This window comes from Dermacentor andersoni, chromosome 10 (genome assembly GCF_023375885.2).
Source record: "Dermacentor andersoni chromosome 10, qqDerAnde1_hic_scaffold, whole genome shotgun sequence".
Taxonomy (NCBI): Eukaryota; Metazoa; Arthropoda; class Arachnida; order Ixodida; family Ixodidae; genus Dermacentor; species Dermacentor andersoni.
Genome location: NC_092823.1, coordinates 127,628,127 through 127,649,660, shown reverse-complemented (window position 1 = coordinate 127,649,660; position 21,534 = coordinate 127,628,127). Strand labels below are relative to the sequence as shown.

General features: G+C 45.9%; 1 protein-coding gene across 1 annotated transcript in view; it reads right to left on the bottom strand.

Annotated features, from left to right (window-relative positions):
* The window catches only part of LOC126543689 (lipase member M-like), a 39,289-nt gene extending 18,634 nt beyond the window's left edge, over positions 1 to 20,655 (bottom strand). Inside the window, exons 1-4 of the mRNA XM_050190796.1 lie at positions 20,542 to 20,655; positions 8,464 to 8,683; positions 7,614 to 7,728; positions 6,198 to 6,365 (exon numbers count right to left, since the gene is read on the bottom strand). Of these exons, the coding sequence (XP_050046753.1) occupies positions 6,198 to 6,365; positions 7,614 to 7,728; positions 8,464 to 8,683; positions 20,542 to 20,655 (617 nt within the window). The remainder of the gene's footprint in view (positions 1 to 6,197; positions 6,366 to 7,613; positions 7,729 to 8,463; positions 8,684 to 20,541) is intronic.
* Positions 20,656 to 21,534: the final 879 nt, after the last annotated feature.

Genomic DNA, 21,534 nt, shown 5'->3' with positions numbered 1-21,534 from the left:
GTCAACTTACGTGACTGGACTTTGTGTTTATATGATTTGATGCGCTATCACGTAAAACTATTCAACACTTTTCTATTCCTATTCTGCAATCAGCCCTCCGCGATTGGTCAAAAACTTTGTTGGACCACCCCCACTTCCCATGTCTGTCACGCGAGGTCACGAAAACAGCGAAAGCTCCCCATCTGATGATATGACGTGTACACACTGATGATCCATGATTTAACCAAAAAAAAGTTATTTCTGATTCGACGGCTTTTTGCCATTAGCCCTCGGCTATTGGTCAACAATTTCGGGCTGCACCCACTTCACCTGCCTGTCACGCGACGTCACAAAACAGCAAAAACTCACCGCGTCAAAGTGACGTGTACGCGTTAAAGATGCATTAATATGCAGAACAAAACCGAATTTTCTTCTGAATAGCCGCAGGCTGCCCCGTTCCGAAAGGAATAGAAGATGGCTGCCGCCGATCGCTCAGGCACTGGCTACTCTCACCTGCCGGAGAGCATGGGTTTATTTGCGTGTAATAAAACTTTTTGAGTGGCCGCGTAACGTTTTGGAGAACTTTCGGCACGTTTACGACCACGTTCTACCAACTCTTCTTTGCTGAGGATCCGTTTTAGCGTCATTCTTAGGCTTCCGTTGCATGCCGCGGCGATTTTCGACCAGCCACCGCAAGCTAAGTACGGGAAAGCGTAACAATCGCAGACGGAAGCACCACCCTCTTCATCCGCTTATCGATTTTCAGTGCAGTGGCTCGGCCCCATGGAATCCCTCTCCATTTGAGCATGCTCCTCGCCTCTTGTCAGCCAATTAGATAAGACGAGCGGCTCACTATAGGCAATGTTATTCGTTTTTCAAGCAAACAAAATTGACCTCCTATGAACGAGCAGAGCGTTTGATTGGTCTGTTCAGACGAACCTGCGGGTGACCGCCCGATTCTTGCGTCGGCGGTTACACAAATTTGACGTCAGGAGATTGGAATAAAAACATATTGGAATTAAAAATTGAATTATGGGGTTTTACGTGCCAAAACCAGTTTCTGAGGCACGCTGTAGTGGAGGACTCCGAAAATTTAGACCACCTGGGATTCTTTAACATGCACTTAAATCTAAATACACGGGTGTTTTCGCATTTCGCCCCCATCGAAATGCGGCCGCCGTGGCCAGGATTCTATCCCGCGACCTTGTGCTGAGCAGCCTAACACCATAGCCACTGAGCAACCACGGCGGGTACATATCGGAATAGTTTTACGTTATATGGCCCTTGGAGTGGTCTTTCAGTTATATTGTGACATTATTGTGCTAATGTTACTGGAATTTGTGTTATGACTTCACTATTTTTGTTAGGATTTATTCATTTTTCTTAAATCTCTATGTGAAAAGGAGTAGCCGGCGCCAGTTAAAGGCGACATCTCCTAAATCACGTATAATTAAAAAAAAAGGTGTTCACGTTCGGCAAATGCGTGTTAGAAATTTTATTCGCTAAATGCGGCCCTTGGGGTTTCCCTTTCACAAAAGCGCATAATAAGCCAAATTCCGGGATCGAAACAGCTAATACAGAAGTTCAAATCGAAAAGAAAAATAGAAAGAAGTCTCAGATTAGGGTTCTTCAATCCGTCTGGCCAAGGACGAAGCAAACGTACATCCTCGTGTAGTAGGTCACGTCGATTCTTCGGCGCTCGATTTCGCAAAGGTGTTTTCTTACACTGCACATTCGTATCGACGTTTTAGCGGTTTCCGCAAACATCGACCTAGAAGGTGATTCTTCGCGGATATGTGCGCTGGGACATATTCTCCAATTCATCGTTGAGCATGTCCCGAATGAAAGTTCTCTGGCTTAAAACCGGATGCCGGTCTAAAGACAAGCGTGGAGTGTTTTCCTTCTTTTTTTTTTTTGTCGTAAGCCCAGGTCCGTTCATAACTCCATCGATCATTTACATGAAGGGAACAGCTTACTAGAGCTCTCCATGGATGTAAATTATGTACGGCGTTATAAACAAAAAAAAACCGCGATTCCAGAGTATATTTGATTCATTATTAGACTAAATGTCGGTACGTTGTGACATTAGTTATCACTTCTCATAATCGGCACATGCAGGCCGTGCGATAGCTGCACTCCACTCCTCAAAGCACTCACCGCAAGTAAAGGTGTGAAGGGTATCACAAGTGACAGTGGAGGCCGCACGTGGGAGAGGTTAGCAACAGGGCCGTATGCGACAACCAGGTCGACCTGTGCGCGCAGCAAAAACCAATATTGTATGTATTGAAAGCCGCTTCCTTCTCCCACACCGCGCTCAAGTTACCCGTGGTATGAATTTCTGCGAGTATTTTGGCGTTATGGGCGTTTTCACATTGCAGCGGCAGCTATAACACTAGTTAGCAGTAGTGGTTAACAGCTGTAGAAAACAAAGGAAGTATCTAGAGCCAGCGTTGTCACATAAGCACGTGCCTACGCCCTGACGAAGTTACGTCGCCTTGTCGAAATGTTGGCTAGATATTTCTCCACTGAACTTTCAGCAAACACAGCAGTATTTGGTAGCTTCACCAGCAATGCAGCCGTCATTGAATCAATAGCAGCTGGCAGCTGTGGTAGTAGAAGAATTAATTATAGTTCAGTATTAATAGCGGAAGCAATTTTAGTTCAATAGTAGCAGTAGCAGTAGTAGTTGCAGCAGGATAGGTAGTATGATAACGGGATACATCATGAGAACCTAGTGCCTGTTACGTTTTTTACACGTTTAGATTCGCGGCGCTCTTTAGGTGATGCCTTCATAATGCGAAGCTATTCGGTGAATCCCCCTATACTTTGAAATCAAAACTTCGACGAAACCTCGTCTGGTCGGGATGGCTCATGGTGAAGGGTAAATCAGACGCCGAACGAAAACATTAAAAGAAAAGAATCCAAGACATTTCGGCTCGCATACGGGTGCCTTGTTCACAATGTCCAGACTTTCCTGATGGTGGCTGGTGCTGCGAGGCGTTGCTTCTGCGGCTTTACTGCTGCTTGGCCTCGCCGAATAGCTCACGAACACGGCGACACTCACGTAGCAAAACGCCTGATATGTGCCTCATCTGCAGTTTCCTTACAGATGTGCCAGGGGCCAGGTCGGCTTTCTATGAATTACGAAGCAAAACAACATACGTAAAGGAAATAGGCTATATACAGCAAGCATACGCCTTCAAGCGGATAACTTCTTTATGAAAGGGAAGCTTTGTGTTCAAGCAGAACTTTGATTAGAGCGAGTCGTTTCATGGACGAAATGTAGAGAAAGTAGCGCTCAAAAACACAGGCACAGAGACCTATGGTTAAAATGACGGGTGCCAGTCATGACTTTGATTTGGACGAATTGCTTCGTGATGAACGGTTGAGAAAACAGCGCTCAAAAGCACCTGAACAGAGAAACATAGTACACATGACGGGTGCCCGTCGTGACTTTGATTTGGACGAGTTCTTTCATTGAGAACGGTTGGGAAAGCAGCGCTCAAATGTACAAGGACAGAGACCCATAGTACACACATGACTTTGATTTGGACGAGTTTCTTCATGGTGAATGGTTGACAAAACAGCGGTCAAAAGCACAGGGACAGTCACCCATAGTAAACATGACGGGCGCCCGTCATGGCTTTGATTTGGACGAGTTTCTTCATGGTGAATGGTTGGGAAAGACGCGCTCAAATGCACAAGGACAGAGACCCATAGTACACATGACGGGCGCCCGTCATGACTTTGATTTGGACGAGATTCTTCATGGCGATTGGTTGGGAAAGCAGCGCTCAAATACAGAAGGACAGACACCCATAGTACACATGACGGGCGCCCGTCATGACTTTGATTTGGACGAGATTCTACATGGAGATTGGTTGGGAAATCAGTTCTCAAAAGTACAGGGCATCCATCAATGACGGGTGCCCATTATGATTTTGGTTTGGACGAGTTTCTTCATTGTGAACGGTTGGGAAAGCAGCACTCAAAAGCACAGGGAAGGATACACATAGTGCACATGACGGGCGCCCGTCATGACTTTGATTTGGACGAGTTTCTTCATGGTGAACGGTCAGGAAAGCAGCTCTCGAAATCACAGGGACATAGACACATAGAACACATAACGGGCGCCCCTTCTGATTTCATTTGGACGAGTTTCTTCATGGTGAACGGTTGGGAAAGAAGCGCTCAAAGCACAGGGACAGAGACATATAGTACACATGACGGGCACCGTCATGACCTTGATTTGGACAAGTTACTTCATGGCTAACGGTTAGGAAAGCGGCGCTCAAAAGCACAGGGCGCCTATCAATGACGGGCGCCCGTCATGACTGATTTGGACGAGTTGCTTCATGGTGAATGGTTGAGAAAGCAGCGATCAAAGTCACAGTGACAGAGACACATAGTACACTTAATGGACGCTCCGTATGACTTTGATTTGGACGAGTTCTTTCATGGTGAATGGTTGGGAAAGCAGCGCTCAAAAGCTCAGTGACAAAGACACATAGTAAAAGTGACGGGTGCCCGTCATGACTTTGATTTCGACGAGTTATTTCATGTCGAACGGTTGGAAAAGAAGTGCCCAAAATCACAGAGACAGAGACACATGGCACACATTGCGGGCGCCCGTCATGTATAATATGTGTATCTGTCCCTATGTTGTTTAGCGTGCGCTGCTTTCTCAACCGTTCAAGCCTCCTGTCGCGTAATCGAGGGATGGGAAGGACTGGACGGAGATTTATTTAGGTCTTAGAACCTGCTCTTCTTCTCAGTGCTACAAGCCAAGGTGGCAGTACTAGTGCTGCTGCGCTCCAGCCCTAGCTGCTATTGACAATAGTGGCCATTGTAGTGGTTACGATGATAATTGACCACTGACACACCTGCTATGCCTACTTTCCCGGGCTTTGGCGCGTCCGCTCGTCATTTTCTCGCGGAATGCATTGGCCAGATGCTATAGAGAATACTCCAATGGAAAAGTGGGCCGACTCTGATAACAGCATCATAGCGAAATTATTCGTTCCCGGAGACTCCATGGTCGTGTTGGTCACGTGGTGAAGGTCCCTGCCTCTTGCGGGGCTTGCATGCGGTGACTGCTGTAAAACGCTGTGTAGAAGGTGGACATTTGTATGGCATTTAATTAACCGTCTTACGAAAAAATTTACTTCACATAAAGATCTAATATTTGCGTTGGACCTGCATAATTTCTTTGCAAATTGTCGCACATCTCGACACTGCGCTTCAAGACATCGCATGTCACGACCTCAACGGCGGCAGAACTAACGGCCCTGCGTCGAGCGCTGGAATTCATTGAATCTGAAAGAGCTAGAAAATGGGCTGTGTTCTGTGATTCAAAACCGGCATTACAGTGCACGCAGTCAGTTCTCCGACACGGATGCCATGACCAACTGACATACGAAATCGCGAAACTTTACCATCATGTCCAACAAAAAGGTCACGAGGTCGTTTTTCAATGGGTACCTGGCCATTGTGGAATCAGTGGCAATGATTCCGCCGATAACGCTGCTCGCACAGCACATCAGGAAGAGCAGAGCGTTCCAATTCCGCTTTCGAGGACAGACGCCGCTAGGCAGCTTCGATACCTGGCACGCAGTCTCACACTGACCGAGTGGAACTCACCAAACTTACGACTCACATGACTGCATCGACTAAACCCCTCCCTGCAACTCCGGCCTCCACTCGGACTTCCTCGACGTGAAGCTACGCTTCTCTGTCGCCTTTGGTTAGGAGTTGCCTTCACAAAGGCATACTCTACATTAATTGGACAGACTGACAGTGGAGCATGCGAGGTCTGTGGCACGGAAGAAAACATCGACCACCTGCTGTGCCACTGTCCACGATACACCCCTGAGAGACAAGAACTTGCCAAAGCTTTTCATAAACTGGACAATCGGCCGCTTTCTGTGCAGGTGCTGCTGGAACACCGCCCCCATCGCCCGTCGGCCCATAAAGCGGTGAAGGCACTTTTGTGCTTCTTAAGGACGACGGGCTTGTGCGACCAACTGTGACTATTAATGCAATTTCTGTAAGGCCACACACGTCAGCGAACTCACTGCAATTTCCTTCTTTCCTTCCCCCCTCTCTTTCCCTGTTATCTTTGTTTTCCCCCTTTCCCTTTCCCCCGGTGTAGGGTAGCCAACCGGACATGATTCTGGTTAACCTCCCTGCCTTCTTCTTATCTCTTTTCCTCCTCGCACATCTCACGCATGGTCACCTTGTCGTTGTACTCCGGCCGCGTGGACAGCAAAACCAGAACACTGGTGACACCCTGCGACAAAGCGAGGAGTGTCAGCCTCTCCGCACCGGTAGCGTTGAGCACGTGGTCGACTCCGGCAGCAGCGTCGTAGCGTCCGATCTCGTCGAAACTGCGCGTCAGAATTGGGAATATCGTGAACACAGTCACGCCGCTCTTTACAAGGTAGCCAGCCTATACCCATACCAACGTAACATTGTGCAATGAGCAATTGTTCTCTGCAGGTTCTCTGTAACCCCCCCCCCTTTAGGATGTTTCTTCAATAAAACAGTTGATAGCGCTTGCATCCGGGACCTAATTCTGATTGAAGCCCGGTATGCATAAGGCAATGTCTATGATGTATAAAAATTTGATGTATAAAAATTTTGTAGTCCAATAAGCTAACTTGTAATTAATTAATCGATTTACTAGTTACGTTTTATCCCAAGCAATATTTCATTGCTTTCTTTTACGATTGTACTCTGCGTGGTCACAAATAAAGTGAACAGGTACAATCTTCCTTTTTAGGAACGGTGTTTGGGTTTCTTGGGGTTAAAGGAACAATGACGCGTGTTTTCGAAATTGAATAAACGGTGCCACACGCTCTTTGCAAGCGAAAGGACGGCACTTGGCTAATATGATGGTCGAGAGACACTTGCAAGATATTTCAAATTAATACGAAATCTTTCTAAAGAATAGCAGCCCTATCGTCATCCGCATTATTGCAGCGTGAATGGCCTCGGAAGTAAAAAAAAAAATTGTGCGGCGAGTTGGTATTCCATGCTGACGAAGAATTGCCTAATACACAAGCGATGATAAATAATGACGACGCGAGCGCGGAGCTAGAAACTGGGGTTAGGGAGCGCATTTGATGGCAAGTTTGATGGTGCATTCCTCGAAAAATGGTGTCTTCCACAGAATTCATTTAAGTGTATATGCATTAGAAGCTCACCAGCTGGAATTTGTGAATTCCAACGTGCGCCGTAAACTAATTAGCTAAAACGATTATTTGTGAATCTTCTTGTTAATTATTTCAGCACGCATTTCGATTTAGTGTGTAAGTAATGACCGCCTCTTCTAGGGGACTAGTTCAAGGACTAGAATAGTGCTATTTTCCACAGGGTATTCTTAAAAATAGCTTAAGGTCCTCTGAGAAGCACCCGGTATATTGGAGTTTGTTTCCACGAACTATTATTCCTTCTATATGCTCATGTTGTCATTTTCTGTTGTCCCTTGGATACTGCGCTATTTTTCGTCAGAGTGAACTGCCTCGTCATTGGGTTCGGTGCCATTAGGTCAATCCGCGTCGTAGTCTAACCCCGTAATGATACTACCATAGCCTCCTCCCTATTATGGATTGTACAAACACACCGGGCCTTGCCTGAGCTTCCAGTATTCAGGGTCGTTCTTGGACAGGGTCGTGTGGTTAGAGTACCGTCCAGAATCCCTGAAGTTCATCGACCATACGTCGAAGCCAGCGTCGGCGAACAGGAAGCCTGCAAATTTTCATTTATTCGTCCATTAATCAAGTAACAATACTTCAATTGCCAGTTTCGCCCCAAGCCGAAGCATTGAATGCGATAGCAAGATTAAGCGTTAGGCTCAACCTCCTCGTGCAGTGTTCTGCCGAAACGCTTTAAGCAACATCATTTTTCTTCGCTTGCTGCAGTGAACCGACAGTATGTCGGTTCAGTGCTTACTTAACCACTTCTGCTGCCAATCATTTCTACTCTATTGGTAATTTAGTTCCGCTACATTTTTCGAACATTTAGAAACTTTAAAGGCATCAAAATAGAATACCTATATTTTTCAATTCTTTACTGAGTTTTGTTGCATTTATAACAAATGTTTACTCCGTTCGCGGCTTTCTAACAGTACCTCGGATAGGAAAACGGCAACTATATGACATGTCTCCGAACTAGGGAGACATATGTGCAGCCTGTTTAAGAGCACGTGCCTTTTATAAGATAAAATCGGAAGCAGTAAAAGAAGTGAAGTCGCTATGTCGAAAAGAACAAACTCCCAGTCGTCCAGCCTACGAAATCTTCCATTAGAAGTATTTCAAAGAACCTTGATCATATTTTCCGAACTTGCAGCTAAGCGTCAATCACAAGTGTCAAATTGCTTGCAGCAAGTTTCAAGCATCACTCTTTCATAATTAAATTAAGTCCTGTTGCTTTTGATGCCTATCATTATACTACGAAGGGGGCATGGAGAGGTCGAGCACTTGCCTGCGGCCTGCGAAGGGTAGTTTAGAAACCATACGTCCGAGCCGCTAAGGAGCGGCGGCACAAACAGCACGGGGTGGCGACGGGTCCCGTTCTGCTCCTGCTCAGCTGCTGCGTTGCCCTGGCGCCCACGCGGCACCCTGTTCACTTCCAGGACGTAACCGTCGTTCGTAGTGGCGTAACTGATTTCGCAGGGATAGTGGAAGTATCTGATCAGCTCGCACTGCGATGAGGATTGGGGGAGAGGAAGTCGTGCAGCAACCATCTACGATCACTATCATTGTAAGCAACAGCAGGAGTCAACGCACGAGTGGGAGATTGAACGAAAAGGCGAGATAGCCAGGTAGAGAGGGAGTGAGAGAAAGCGAAGGAATGAGCGCTTTTCGTGCCGAGACAGAACACCGACCTTCGGGCATCGGCCACCAACCACGAGAAAGGCCGAAAGAGCCCAAATAAAAACGCTTCGTTTTAAAATATGTGTAAAACAATACGTGGATTTGTGCACCTGTTTGTTCTCACAGAGTTATACAATTTGGAAAATAACTGCTGTGCCAGGACTTACACGAAGGCAATGCAGCTCGCACTTGATGCGCTTGATGCACTTGATGACGTTTCGCTGCTTTGTGATGTTTTTCCGTTATTTTTGAATATTTGCAGCACAAGAATTTGTTCCTATTTTGAACCGACTAGCCCAACGTCAAGCCATTCCGAGTTACGCAAAGCGGCTAGCTTGCCGGGAGGCCAGGCCAGCTATCAAGCCAGCCAACTCGTAATGAAGGAACCCTCAAAAGAAAGGCTTATAGTTTATTTCCAACTCCGATTACCTGTTCAAGTGCATGCGAAACGCGGAAAGGCTATAATTACACTACCATTTGCCCCACTTGCATGCAATTTGGTTATTGGGAGAGAAAGCAAAATTGTCTTGGCTGTACAAAACAAAGTCTTGATTTATGGCCCCACTAAAAATGAAAAATATCGAAAATCGTTGAGAGTGAAGCCTAACGTTCGCAAATCCGCAACTCTGCATCTAAAATTGCCAGGGTAGCTTGTGCAAACTGTGCATGTTAGATCTGCGCTTCCCACCTACTTAAGTATCACTGGATTTGGAAGCTTCTCCTTTTGTACTTCCCGACAAGTATATATAAGGTGGTCAACGTATAAAACAAAGGTGGAAGAGGCATGCAAAGAAGGATTTACCGGCACCATTGAGAACCTCATTACAAGTGTACTGGAACCGTCTAAGTACACATTTACATCCGCTAAAAAACGTACGGATTTTGACGTGGAACTTGAGCGACTTCGAACGATTCGCAGAAGAGCCGAGAGGCGATACAGGCGCACGAAGTCAATTCATGACCTCAGAGTCGCTCGACGTATACAGAAGAAAATCCAATGTCGTATGGACAGGCTGGAGGAACAACGGTGGAAGACGTTCTGCGAATCACTTGACCCCCGCAAGCCACTGTCTATCATATGGAGGACGGTGCGCGGCCTTGGCTCGTCTCCACAGCAACGACACCCATTCTCAGCCCTAGCCCTCCATCAAGGCCGCTCACAGGTCGATATAGCCGAAGATTTCTGTGTGAAGATTGCGGGCAGTGTGGTCAACATCAATAGCGAAATTCTGAGTGTGGTTCCTGCGACACGCTTCCCAGAATTGAATGTGTCCTTCTCACTTGAGGAATTGGACGCTGCTCTGGCCACATGCAGGCGCTCATCGTCGCCAGGACCAGACGGCATCACCTACGCTGCTTTATGCCACCTAGGTGAAGATGGCCGAAGCAAACTTCTGGAATGTTATAACCAGTCATGGAATGATGGCGTCGTTCCTGAGCGGTGGAAGTCCAGCCGCTTGATACCACTGCTGAAGCCTGGAAAGTGGCCACTTGACCTAGCGTCCTACCGACCCAGTGCGCTGTCCAGCTGTGTTGGGAAGGTCATGGAAAGAATGATTCTCACCAGCCTAGAATGGTATCTTGAGCGCCACAACGTATACCCCGAGGCCATGGCTGGTTTTAGAAGAGGCCGTTCCTCTATTGACAACGTCATCGACCTAGTCACGTCTATACAACAAGAAAAACACCACAAGCGTATGTCGGTTGCACTATTCCTCGACGTGAAAAGCGCCTATGATAATGTGACGCGTGAAGCCATCCTTGATGCCCTGGAAAATAATGGAATTGATGGACGCATGTTTCGGTAGATTCGGAGCTATCTGTTTAAAAGATCCTTCTTTGTGCACAGTGCAGATGGCCGAACTGCTGACCATTACACTTGCTGTGGCGTCCCTCAGGGTGGGGTTCTTAGCCCCACTTTGTTCAACCTTGCAATCCTTAGACTTGCCGACGTTCTACCACATACAGTAAACCTTTCCATATATGCTGACGACATATGCATATGGGCCGCGGCAGTTACACGTCTCCAGGTGCATGCACGGCTCCAAAAAGCAGTGACCATAACATCATCGTACCTGCGTGCGCAAGGCCTCAGCATTTCGTCCGAGAAGTGCGCCTTAGTCGCTTTTACCCACAAGCCCATGACCTGGTACCCCATTTCTATTGACCACCAACTAATTTCCTACGCAAAAACTCACCGATTCCTAGGCGTTATTATAGACAGAGACCTTTCATGGAGCCCCCACATCTCATACTTGAAAAAGAGGCTTACTTCTATCTCCCATATACTAAGGTTTCTTGCCGGTAAAACGTGGGGCACATCCGTGGCATCTATGCTTCAACTATACAAGACGCTCTTCCTAGGATACTTGCGATACAGCACACCAGTGCTGTCCAATGCTAGCAAAACTAACATCCATGTCCTACAGAGCATTCAAGGCCAAGCCCTTCGAACATGTCTGGGGCTACCTCGTGTTGCTTCAACCGTGGCAACAATTGCCACCGCGAGAGACCACCCAATAAGGACCTATATAGATATCGAAGCACTCCGGGCGCATGTTCGCCATATATCCAGAGTCCCTGACCACCATCTCGCTCACTTGCCTGAGAAAAGACCCAAGGCAGCGTTCTCCAGATCAATTGCGGCTAACCGGCACTCTTTGTCTTTGAGGCACTCACCCGCAACAAGAACGCTATCCCCTATGTGGTGCTTGAAGAAGCCTCCTGTGTACCTTGCTGTTCCAGGAATATTGAAGAAAGCCAGCCTGACCACCGCGGCTCTCAAGCAGATCACATTGGAACTTCTGCATTGTTCATACTCTAACCGGATTCATGTTTACACGGACGGTTCCGTCTCGGAAAATTCTACGGGTGCCGTTGTTCTACCATCTCAATCGGTCGTCATCAAGTTTAAGACTTCACACGTAACGACATCCAAAGGTACCCAACTGGCCGCTCTTCGCGCTGCTGTCGAATACATTGAAAAAGAACGGCCCAACAAATGGGCAATATTTTGTGACTCGAAAGCAGCCCTCCAGAGCTTGCGAACTTTACGACGTGGCAATTATGAACAGCTGGTGTCACAAATCAACGAAACTTGCCATTGCGCTTCTGAACGGGGACATGATATCATATTTCAGTGGCTGCCGGGACATTGTGGCATCGTTGGTAATCACCTCGCCGATGACGCTGCCCGACGTGCCTAGGCTGGCTCACCGACACTCCTTATACCTTTATCCAGAGTCGACGCTGCAAGAGAGCTTCGCAGTCTCGCTCGTATCATCACGTGAGGTTGCTGGCACACACCACAGAACTCTAAGTGTCGTTTATACAGCCTCGACCCATTACTGAAACTTAAATTACCAGCGAACCTACCACGACGTGACGCAACACTGCTGTGTCAGCTGTGGGTAGGAGTAGCATTCACCAACTCCTACAGCTATCGTATTGGAATGGCGGATTCACCAATGTGCTCTAAGTGCAAGTGCGAAGAGACCATCAGTCACCTTCTGTGCCACTGTTCTCGCTCCGACAATAACGTGAGACTCTCCAGTATACACTGGATGACAGGCCATTTACAGAAGCGAAGATCTTGGGAGCCTGGCCTCACAGTTCATTAGCCCAGAAAGCAGTTCGAGCGCTTTTTCGCTACCTGAGGGCAACAGACTTGAGTGCCCGACTATAGACATCCCACACCTAAGTTCTCTCTCTCCCTCTTTCACTCCCTATTCCCCTCCCCACGTGTAGGGTAGCAAACTGGACTTAGTCTGGTTAACCTCCCTGCCTTTCCGTCTTCCCTTCTCTCTCTCTCTCTCTCTCTCTCTCTCACTATGTCCGTGCTGGGAATTCCGCTTAAATGTTGCAGGCAATGAGCTAGCGTAAATACAGCGGTCAAAGTGCACGAAGAGCGAGAGTGCGACGTAAACTACGCTTTGCGAATACGTTCTATGCGCTCTGTGCGACTCCACTATGCAAGATTTATGCTTGCATCGGCGACGGGGTCTCGAAGACTGCACCACTTCGGAGGCCACACCAATGAATTCACAGGGTTGTGGGCTATCTACGAGTACCTAAGCAGACGACGGAAGCCAGGAGTGTGACTTCCGGTCACGCTGCTTTCTAACGAAACCTACAGAGCACTCTTTTTATATTTTTTATACAACCGCTGGATGGCGTGACGTGACGCGCTCTTCTGTCAGGGCTAGTCAGACCGGAACCCGTAGGCAGTTTGCGAACAGTCCGTGACGGATTATCTCTTTAGTAATTAAATCCCATTAAATTTGGTAGAGGTTCCTGGATTACACAGTGCTGCATTACACAATACCATTAAAAAGTGCATTGCATTTTTCAGGGTGCACTAATGGGACACATCGCACGTTGTTCTTTAGCGTTGGGTACAGTGCACATTTCCAGCTATGTTTGCGTTTGTCATTGTGATTGCCGTTCATGAGATCACCGTTGGCAACGTCGAGCTGACATCTACGAGCATGTGTGGCCCACGCGTGGAGGATTAGGTGTCCACAGCCGCGCAGTACGTTTCGCTGCGAAAGCAACGACGCCAAGTGCCGTCACTTCGCACTCAATCGCCTTTGTTGGATCCAGGACAGCGTTCTGGCTTCCGCCGCTGCATGATATGAGCCTTGTGCGCCAACACATTAGCGTTCTTACTGAGCAGCGGTGTCGGTACAGGGCCGTGGTGCATACACTCGTATCAGTGGAAGATTAACGTGAAGCTAAATCGATATAATACTTTACTGTGGCGCTCATTATTGTCAGCAGTTTTCACTCGGCCTCCTCTCCTGTTTGCTATGTATACGCCGCTGGCCGCAGTCTTATCGCGGTAAAATCTAAAATTCCTTCTGTGTAATGATAAACATTTCGATCGCTTTCTTTGGAATTGCCAATCTTTATCCCTGTAGCAATTCTGCGGCATTCCAGGTGAGCTTTCGGCGTCGCGTGATGTTCCGTGTATTCTTAGGTATATGTATGCTATGAGTTTATTTATGCAATATGTCCAAGACAGATGCTGAACAATTCGACCACAAGAGTGGTTGAGATGAGATCTTAAGTTCTTGGCTGAATTAGTCCTCAGCTTTCTTCAGTGTGCCGCGCGCAGTCATGAAACGTTTCTTCGAGGTTTCAACTTCTTGAATCACTGAAGTGCATCGGGCGAACCAGCAAGACTATGAAGATGACATGCTTAAGGATTGTGTTCTGATGTCTAAAGCATGACAGGTGTGTAAGGCTTTCTAACGTGTAAGGGTAGACATCTCTAACAAGTCAAACATTTCAGTTAATGAAATATAGATGCCATTATTTGGTTATTATCTTGTCGTGAGAAAAATACAAAAAAAATTACAAGGTCTCTTAAGATCTCTCTTAAGAGGTGAACAGCGAAAGCCTCCTCTGCCTCCTCTAATCATACTACGCATTTTAGGTCATTTGTAATCAATTGTGGTCATTACAAGCCGCCGTTAGACATGCTGGTTACATCATAGCGATTAGTAGTCATTAGAATCAGAATGTGAATCGGTTTTATTCAGATGATTAGAAAGATTACAAGATGTTAATATACAGAAGGAGGTCCCGAAGTCAAAGACTGCAATGGGACCTCTTTACAAAGTAAACGTAATAAAACAAAAAATTACAGCAGTTTCAACAAATTCTTAACATGGAAGAATTACAGGTTTTAGTATGAACAGCATGATTGAAGAATTACATGTGCATGAATGTCAAGAAAAAAAAAGCACTGTAACATAATCTCGTTGACAATGAGTAAAGCTGACGTGACAAACACAGTATAATTTGCTAACTCGAATGTATATTTAAGGCAGAGACAGAAACCTAATGGTATGGCAATGACAATGAAATGAAGGCACCCTGAAAGAATGGTTGCGAGTATGGACTAGGCATCAGCATTCGACAGAATGTACTCTTTTAGTTGGTTCTTAAATTCATGAATTTTAAGTGTTCTTATATATAATGGTAGTGTGTTCCAGAATGCGATAGATGAAAAATGGACGCTCTGCTTGCCATAATTAGTATGTATTTTGGGTAAAATGAAGTTCCTATTTATTCCAAACCTGGTAGTATTATAGTATTTATTAGAGAAGATTGTGGTATCAAGCTATCGCATCGTGTGTAATTGATTTGACGGAACAAAATAGTACCTAGGTTATATTTAACGAGTTGCGTGACTGAAAGAATGTGATTAGGTCGTAGAAGGTATGAGGCGTTGTTGTTATATGAGCTAAATGTAATTATCCTAATAGCCTGATTCTGTGGGATTTGCAATGAGTGTAAATGTGTTACGTAAGTGTTTCCCCAGCAAGTAACGCAATAGTTAATGTGGGAATGAATAAATGAAAAGTATAATGATAGTAATATTTGATGGTTAAATATGTTTCGTGCTTTCAGAAGTACCCTAATCCCGTAGGTAATCTTCTGGTTTACTTTGGTTAAGTGTTCAATAAATTTAAGATTTGTGTTTACTTCTATGCCAAGATAATTACATGAAAAACTTGCAGAGATAGGACTTGCGCCCAGAAAAATAGGAGGAAGGGAGTGAAGTGTTCGTTGGTGCGAAGTGAATACAACAAATTTTGTCTTCGACGGGTTTTTCTGTAGCTGGTTAGTATGGCACCACTCCAGCAGGCTGTGCAAATCGTCATTAAAGTTAGATACTAAGGTTGTGAGACATTTATGGAAGGTAATGATAGTAGTATCATCTGCATAAATTGTACATTTCGAAGAAGAGAGGCAGTTAGGCAGATCACTGACGTATATTAAAAATAAAAGCGGACCCAATATGGAACCCTGGGGCACGTCAGTATTAGTGAACATGGTTTTAGAATGAACGCCTGAAATAGTTACTACCTGCATCCTGTCTGTTAAGTAATTTTGTAGTAACAAAAGTGCTGCGCCAGTAATTCCTAATGATTCAAGCTTACGAAATAAGATGTGATGATTAATTTTCGCAAACGCTTTGCTTAAATCTACATATACTGAAGCTACATAATTCCCTTCATCGATAGCGAGTTTTAGTTGATCGGTTAGAGCAACAAGAGCAAGTTCCGTCGAGTAACCCGAGCGAAACTCATATTGAAATGGTGAGAGAATGTTAAATTTTGTAAGGCAATTAGTTAAACGTTTTTCTATGAGCTTTTCAATTACCTTGCTAAAAAAAGGTAGCATACAGATGGGGCGATAATTGCAAGTTAAAGAGCGGTCCCCTTTTATAAAAATTCGGGTGATCTTGCCTTGTTTTAGTTCCTGTGGGAAACTGCCCGATTTAAACGTGATGTTGATTAAGTCTGCAAGGACATCAGGTATTAAGGGTGCAATTAATTTTATATAGAAAGGGTGTAATTTATTGATGCCGGCGTCGGTTATTTTCATGTTGTTTATATTGTTTAGAACTTCCTGGGTTGTAGTTGGAAATAAAAAAAAGACTGTGGCAGGCGCTTGGGCACGGGATCGTCATGCGCAGGTCTCTGTAGTTCACTGCTAACGAAGAAATAAGCAAACGCATCAGCAATTTCTTTGGCGGTCTTGTACACCTTACCCTGATAAGCAATTTCTGTTATAGTTTCGCGATTACTTGCCCTATTTAAGAAAGAGTTAACAATTTCCCTAATTTTGCAAGTCATCTCAGTGATTATTAGTCATTTCTGGTCATGACTAAGCATTTTGAGTCATTTCTAATCAGTTGTGGTCATTACAAGCCGTCGTTAGACATATTCGTCATTTTGGAGCCATTAGTACTCATTGTTAGTCATTACTAGTCATTATTAACCTCTACCAATCTCTATTATAACGTTATTATTCACTAACTGCCAATATCAATTATTTTTCACTCTTTGATCTGTCTTTAATCTGTCTTCATATGGCGTAATGACGCTTCGGCGGACACTCCGGCGGTCAGGTCCGCTGACACAAACTTCACCATGAGCCTAGAAAGGCTTTCTCCTTAAAACACACAGCGCCTATTTCTGCACATGACACGACGCGAGCACTGGTAACGTTGCATACCGGACGCGAGAAGCAATGCTATTGTTTTTGTTCCCCGGCAACGAAGCATCCGACGGACACGCACCAATCGAAGAGGCTCCTGGAAGCCTCTCGTAAAACTGCGCTGCCAGCCCGTCACCCACAAACGGGAATTCCCTAGCGCGTGCATTCGGTCAGATACGAAAGAATGCGTTTCGCTCCTAAGTCGCAGTTTCGCCCGAAAGGCGAAGCATCGATAGCGATAGCAAATTAGTAGACAGCTGTGCGAAGTAAAGAGTAGTTTTATCGGCCGCATCACCTTGTAAACATTCGCTAACTTAATTAACAAGCTTAGTGCCACGCGCGCATCAGCAAACGTCAACACAACTCGATGACCGCGCACACTCGCTGTCAAAACGCTCGAGTGAGAAAACGCGGCACCAGCAGCAAGCGAATTGACCTTCGTGCTACGTCTTGCTTCAACGCGAACTAAGCGGCGAGAACACAGCGCACACGAAGCTATCAGCCCTCGGCGAACTCCGTCACCATCGCAGATCGCTTTCAAAAGAGGGCCCGTGCAGGCGCGCCATACGCAGCCGCCGCCGGAGTAGAGCGCCACTCCTCCCGGTACGTTGCATGCGTCGGAAGACGGCGCGCTTCCTTCCCACTTTCCTCCATTGCGCGCGCGAGACTGAGCCACCATCGTCGGCTCACCCTCGCACGCTTTCACTCGCACACTCAGCACACGGCGCGCGGCGACGAAGTTATCGCCATGGCAGTTTATATAGAACGTCACGGTGACGGCAATGACAGAAATACGCCTAGAGTGTCCATATAGTCAGGGTTGCCAGATGGCCCCAACAAGATATAACCAGATGATCTCAAAATGTACCCCGAAAATAGCCAGACACAAATTTTTTTGTGAGCGAAGAAAAGCCAAAAATGTAGCCAAAACGTTTGATCATGTTCTGCAGGTGTCTTATAGATGGTGTAGATGCCGTCGAAATATCGCCACATATTTCCGGCTCCAAAATTAGTTCCGCCGCATGCACCCACCACAGCAATGACCACAAGATCAGCGTAAAGAATTCTAGTGAGAGCTATCACTCACACGTGGATTTGGACACCACTTATTGTTGCAATGAACCGACTGATTTCTCTTCCGATTTACTCATGATGTTATTCGTATTTACTTAACCACATTTTGAGCTAACTTTAGTTTGCGCCTCACTGTACCCGAAGAATTTTGCTATAACAGTCTGGCAAACTATTGCCAGCTCCAACCTCGAGGATCAGCTTCAGCTTTTCATGATCGTGTGCCCAAGAGGCGGCCCGAGCTCAAGGCATTAATATAGGGATGCCTTTCCTAAGCTTGACTCATATAATAAACATGTTATTTCTCTCCCTCTCTCTCTCTTTCTTTTCCAGTTTACTCGAAAGCAGCTCGATGATGTTAGCTAATGCTGCTGCTTGGAGGCACACTGGACTCAGGAGAAAACTTGAAACCATCTCGCATTTTTCTCGTGCGAAGAAGCGGCAGTTGGGACTGCAATTCACCTTTGAGTGGGAACAAACAGAACGACCTGCTGGCCCATTACAGAAGAGGTGAATTAAAATGTATTCCACCTGCATTACGGCGCGGGCAATAATCCAGGTGGTATTAGTATCGAAAAGAGTGTAACTGCGCAACATTTAAACAGAAATTCGCTGGTAAGATTCGTACAATATGGATATGTGTATGTAAGTTTCTGTGAATGCAGGCACCTCAAGCGCGTGTGTTGCCATATTTCTGAGAGGGGCTGTGTACCGTACTTTCAGTGCGACTTTACAAAAAATAAAGAAATTCAATTCGACTAGGGTACACACGAAACCGATTTGTATGGGACCGTGCACGGCTGTCATGAAATTAAGTACAAATTAAACACCTTCATCTAACAAATCAGTTATTAGAACACTATGTGTACCTTAACAATCTGGCAAGAAGTCTTTGCCCATCCAGCACTACGATGTGTGCAAAAATGATAAGGTATGGACGTAGCAGTACCACAAGCACCTATTACGCATATCTAACGCATTTTTTTTTCTCATCACTGCAGGAAAATACGCGTCAGCAAAGTGCAACGTAATTACTGGTAAGACGAACAAAGAGGAATTACGGTGATGGTAAAGTACTTGTGTATAAAAAGAAAGCCATAACCGCGATTACTCGTACGCACACAGTTTAAAAGGAAAAAATTTTCTCAGGCGTACGGTATGAAAACCGACGAGTTATCACATTGACGTTGGCAAGCCGAATACCAACCGACCTTTGGTGAGCAATTGCTTTGCCGTCTTCACAGTGGAGGAAGATCGTTTTTCATATATTTACAGAGCCTGTCATTGTAATAATATGCAACGCTCAAGAAGTACAATGAAACAATCTCAACTTTCACGTGATATGCAGCTGCTTGACTAAAGCAAAGAACGAAAAAAAGAAACATTGCGTAGAGTCCTAGTTGATAATTCTCACACTTAGAATTTCCGCTAATGGATTAAATGATTTCCGCTAATGGATTAAATGTACAATCTAGCACAATTTGAATTATTTTCCACTGCCACTTGGATCATATAGCTCTAATTGCAGAGCTGAAATGCGACAGAAGCTAGCTGAAAATCTTTGCAGCAGTCCCCACTCTCTGCGAGACCAAACTTAAAGCGAAGGAGAGCATGCAGTGTCTCATTCTACATGCGGTTTGTCAGATGATTCTCAACGAAACCTGGCTGAACTCGCGCTCGACGGCTGCGTTCGAAAGAGGCAGCTCAAGTAGGGACGAAGCGAGCTCAGACAGCAGGGGGAACATTGGATTTCCGGCACTGTTATTTCCATTACTGATGCTTGGTGTTGCTTGGTGTTGCTTGGCGATACTAGAACCGAATGTTTCGTCTTGATGGACAGTCGAGAATACTGCGCTTCCCTGAGCACGTACATAAAGACTCGAACCGTCGCGTTTCTCGTTTAAAGTGACTGGCGGGTTTATTTTTTTTTCGTAAGGTTACTGAGTATATAAATAACGCGGTGATTTGCGGCAAAACCAAGCAACAGGCTTCCAGGAATCATTCATAAACATTGAAGGACCACGGGCGAAAATGACTCGCTACGACCTGCAGTGGGAATACTTGAGCTTTTGTGTAAGCTGTATAGCAGCCGGGACGGAACACGTACTCCGCAGCGTCAGCCTCGCCGTGTTTTTTTTAATGAACCACGCGTGAACCGGCAGCACATGGCGCCTAAACAACAAAAAAAAAGGATAAGGAGGAGAGTTAGCACTGCACTGGACTTATAAAGATGGCAGCCATGACTTTACGCCATCCTCCCAGCGCCAACATTACCTAAAAGCATGGCCTTCGAGATTGTCTACATATCTTTGTAGCAGCAATGAGCTTTGTGTTTGTTTTCGTAAACCGGCGTTCCCGAATTTCGTCAATGTTTACGTGTCCTCGGGACTCGGAAGTCCTTAACACAAAAATAGCCCAAATGCAGCCATGTAGCCAACTCGGAATTTTCGGCGCCAACCCGTATAAAAAGTAGCCAAATTTGGCTATCAGTAGCCCAATGTGTCAACCCTGCACATAATTGCTATCGCAATAAAAAGCTTTTTGGTTCAATTAGTTCCCGTCGAAACTGGCGAGTTATGTAGTTCAATCAACGCCGTCTTACGGAAGTCAACCGGGCCTGTAGAGCCAGCTCATCTTCGGCGGTGTCGCAGGTCGAAGTCGAAGCCAGGACGAGGAACGCCGCCAAGATGGATGCAGGACGCCGAATAGCAGCCATGGTCGAAGCTCCTGTACACAAGTTTCTGCAACAGGATTTATAGGCACTCACGTATACGACGGCATGGCCCTTTCCAATAACGCGCACATGTGGGCGCCACTCACATGTAAAATGCATCCAGTTCTGCGCTCTTGTGGAAATGCATCCGACTACTATGCCGTACCACACACGGCTCTTCTCGACATCTACAGCTGATACGCAGTGAAAAATTTGTGTTTTACGCTTGTATTACGAATTCTGTCTGCACTCTATGTGTTCACGCCGTAACCACCTCATGCGTTGGTGCCATTCACTACATCCGCACGCATACATTCACTGGTGCTTTGGCCCCCGATCAGCGTTCGGCGCCGCAATCTGTTATGGAAAACTGCTGAATTTGCTCTGAAATAACCGTTTTAAAGCTTTCGAACACTGTGTCACGCAGTAGTTTCCGACTCCTGCAGATACCTGTGCTCTGCTTCAATTTTGTGAACGTAAACTACTCTACCTACACCTCTCTCAATTCACCACCTACCACAGTGTCATCCGGAGGCTGAACTGCTCTTAGCGAAGCAATGTGCAACAAAACGCAATGCTTTTCTGCTGATATATTTACCCCCTCACTGCCTGGGATGGCGTTTATACTAAAAAGTGGGGGACAGCTGTGCATCTTCCCGCGTATTTGACAGCAAAATATGCAGACACAGCTGCGGCTACTTTAAACACGCTTCGTTTGGCCCTGGCAACTCGTTCATCTTATTGTTGGCGTATATCTTTCGTCTTCCGCCGTGCCATTCTGATGTTATAGCTTAGACGCATGCTATCGAATAGTTCATATTCTATTACTATATTATTCTTCCTACAATGACGATAACCCCTGTTCCACTACAGTCCCCGACC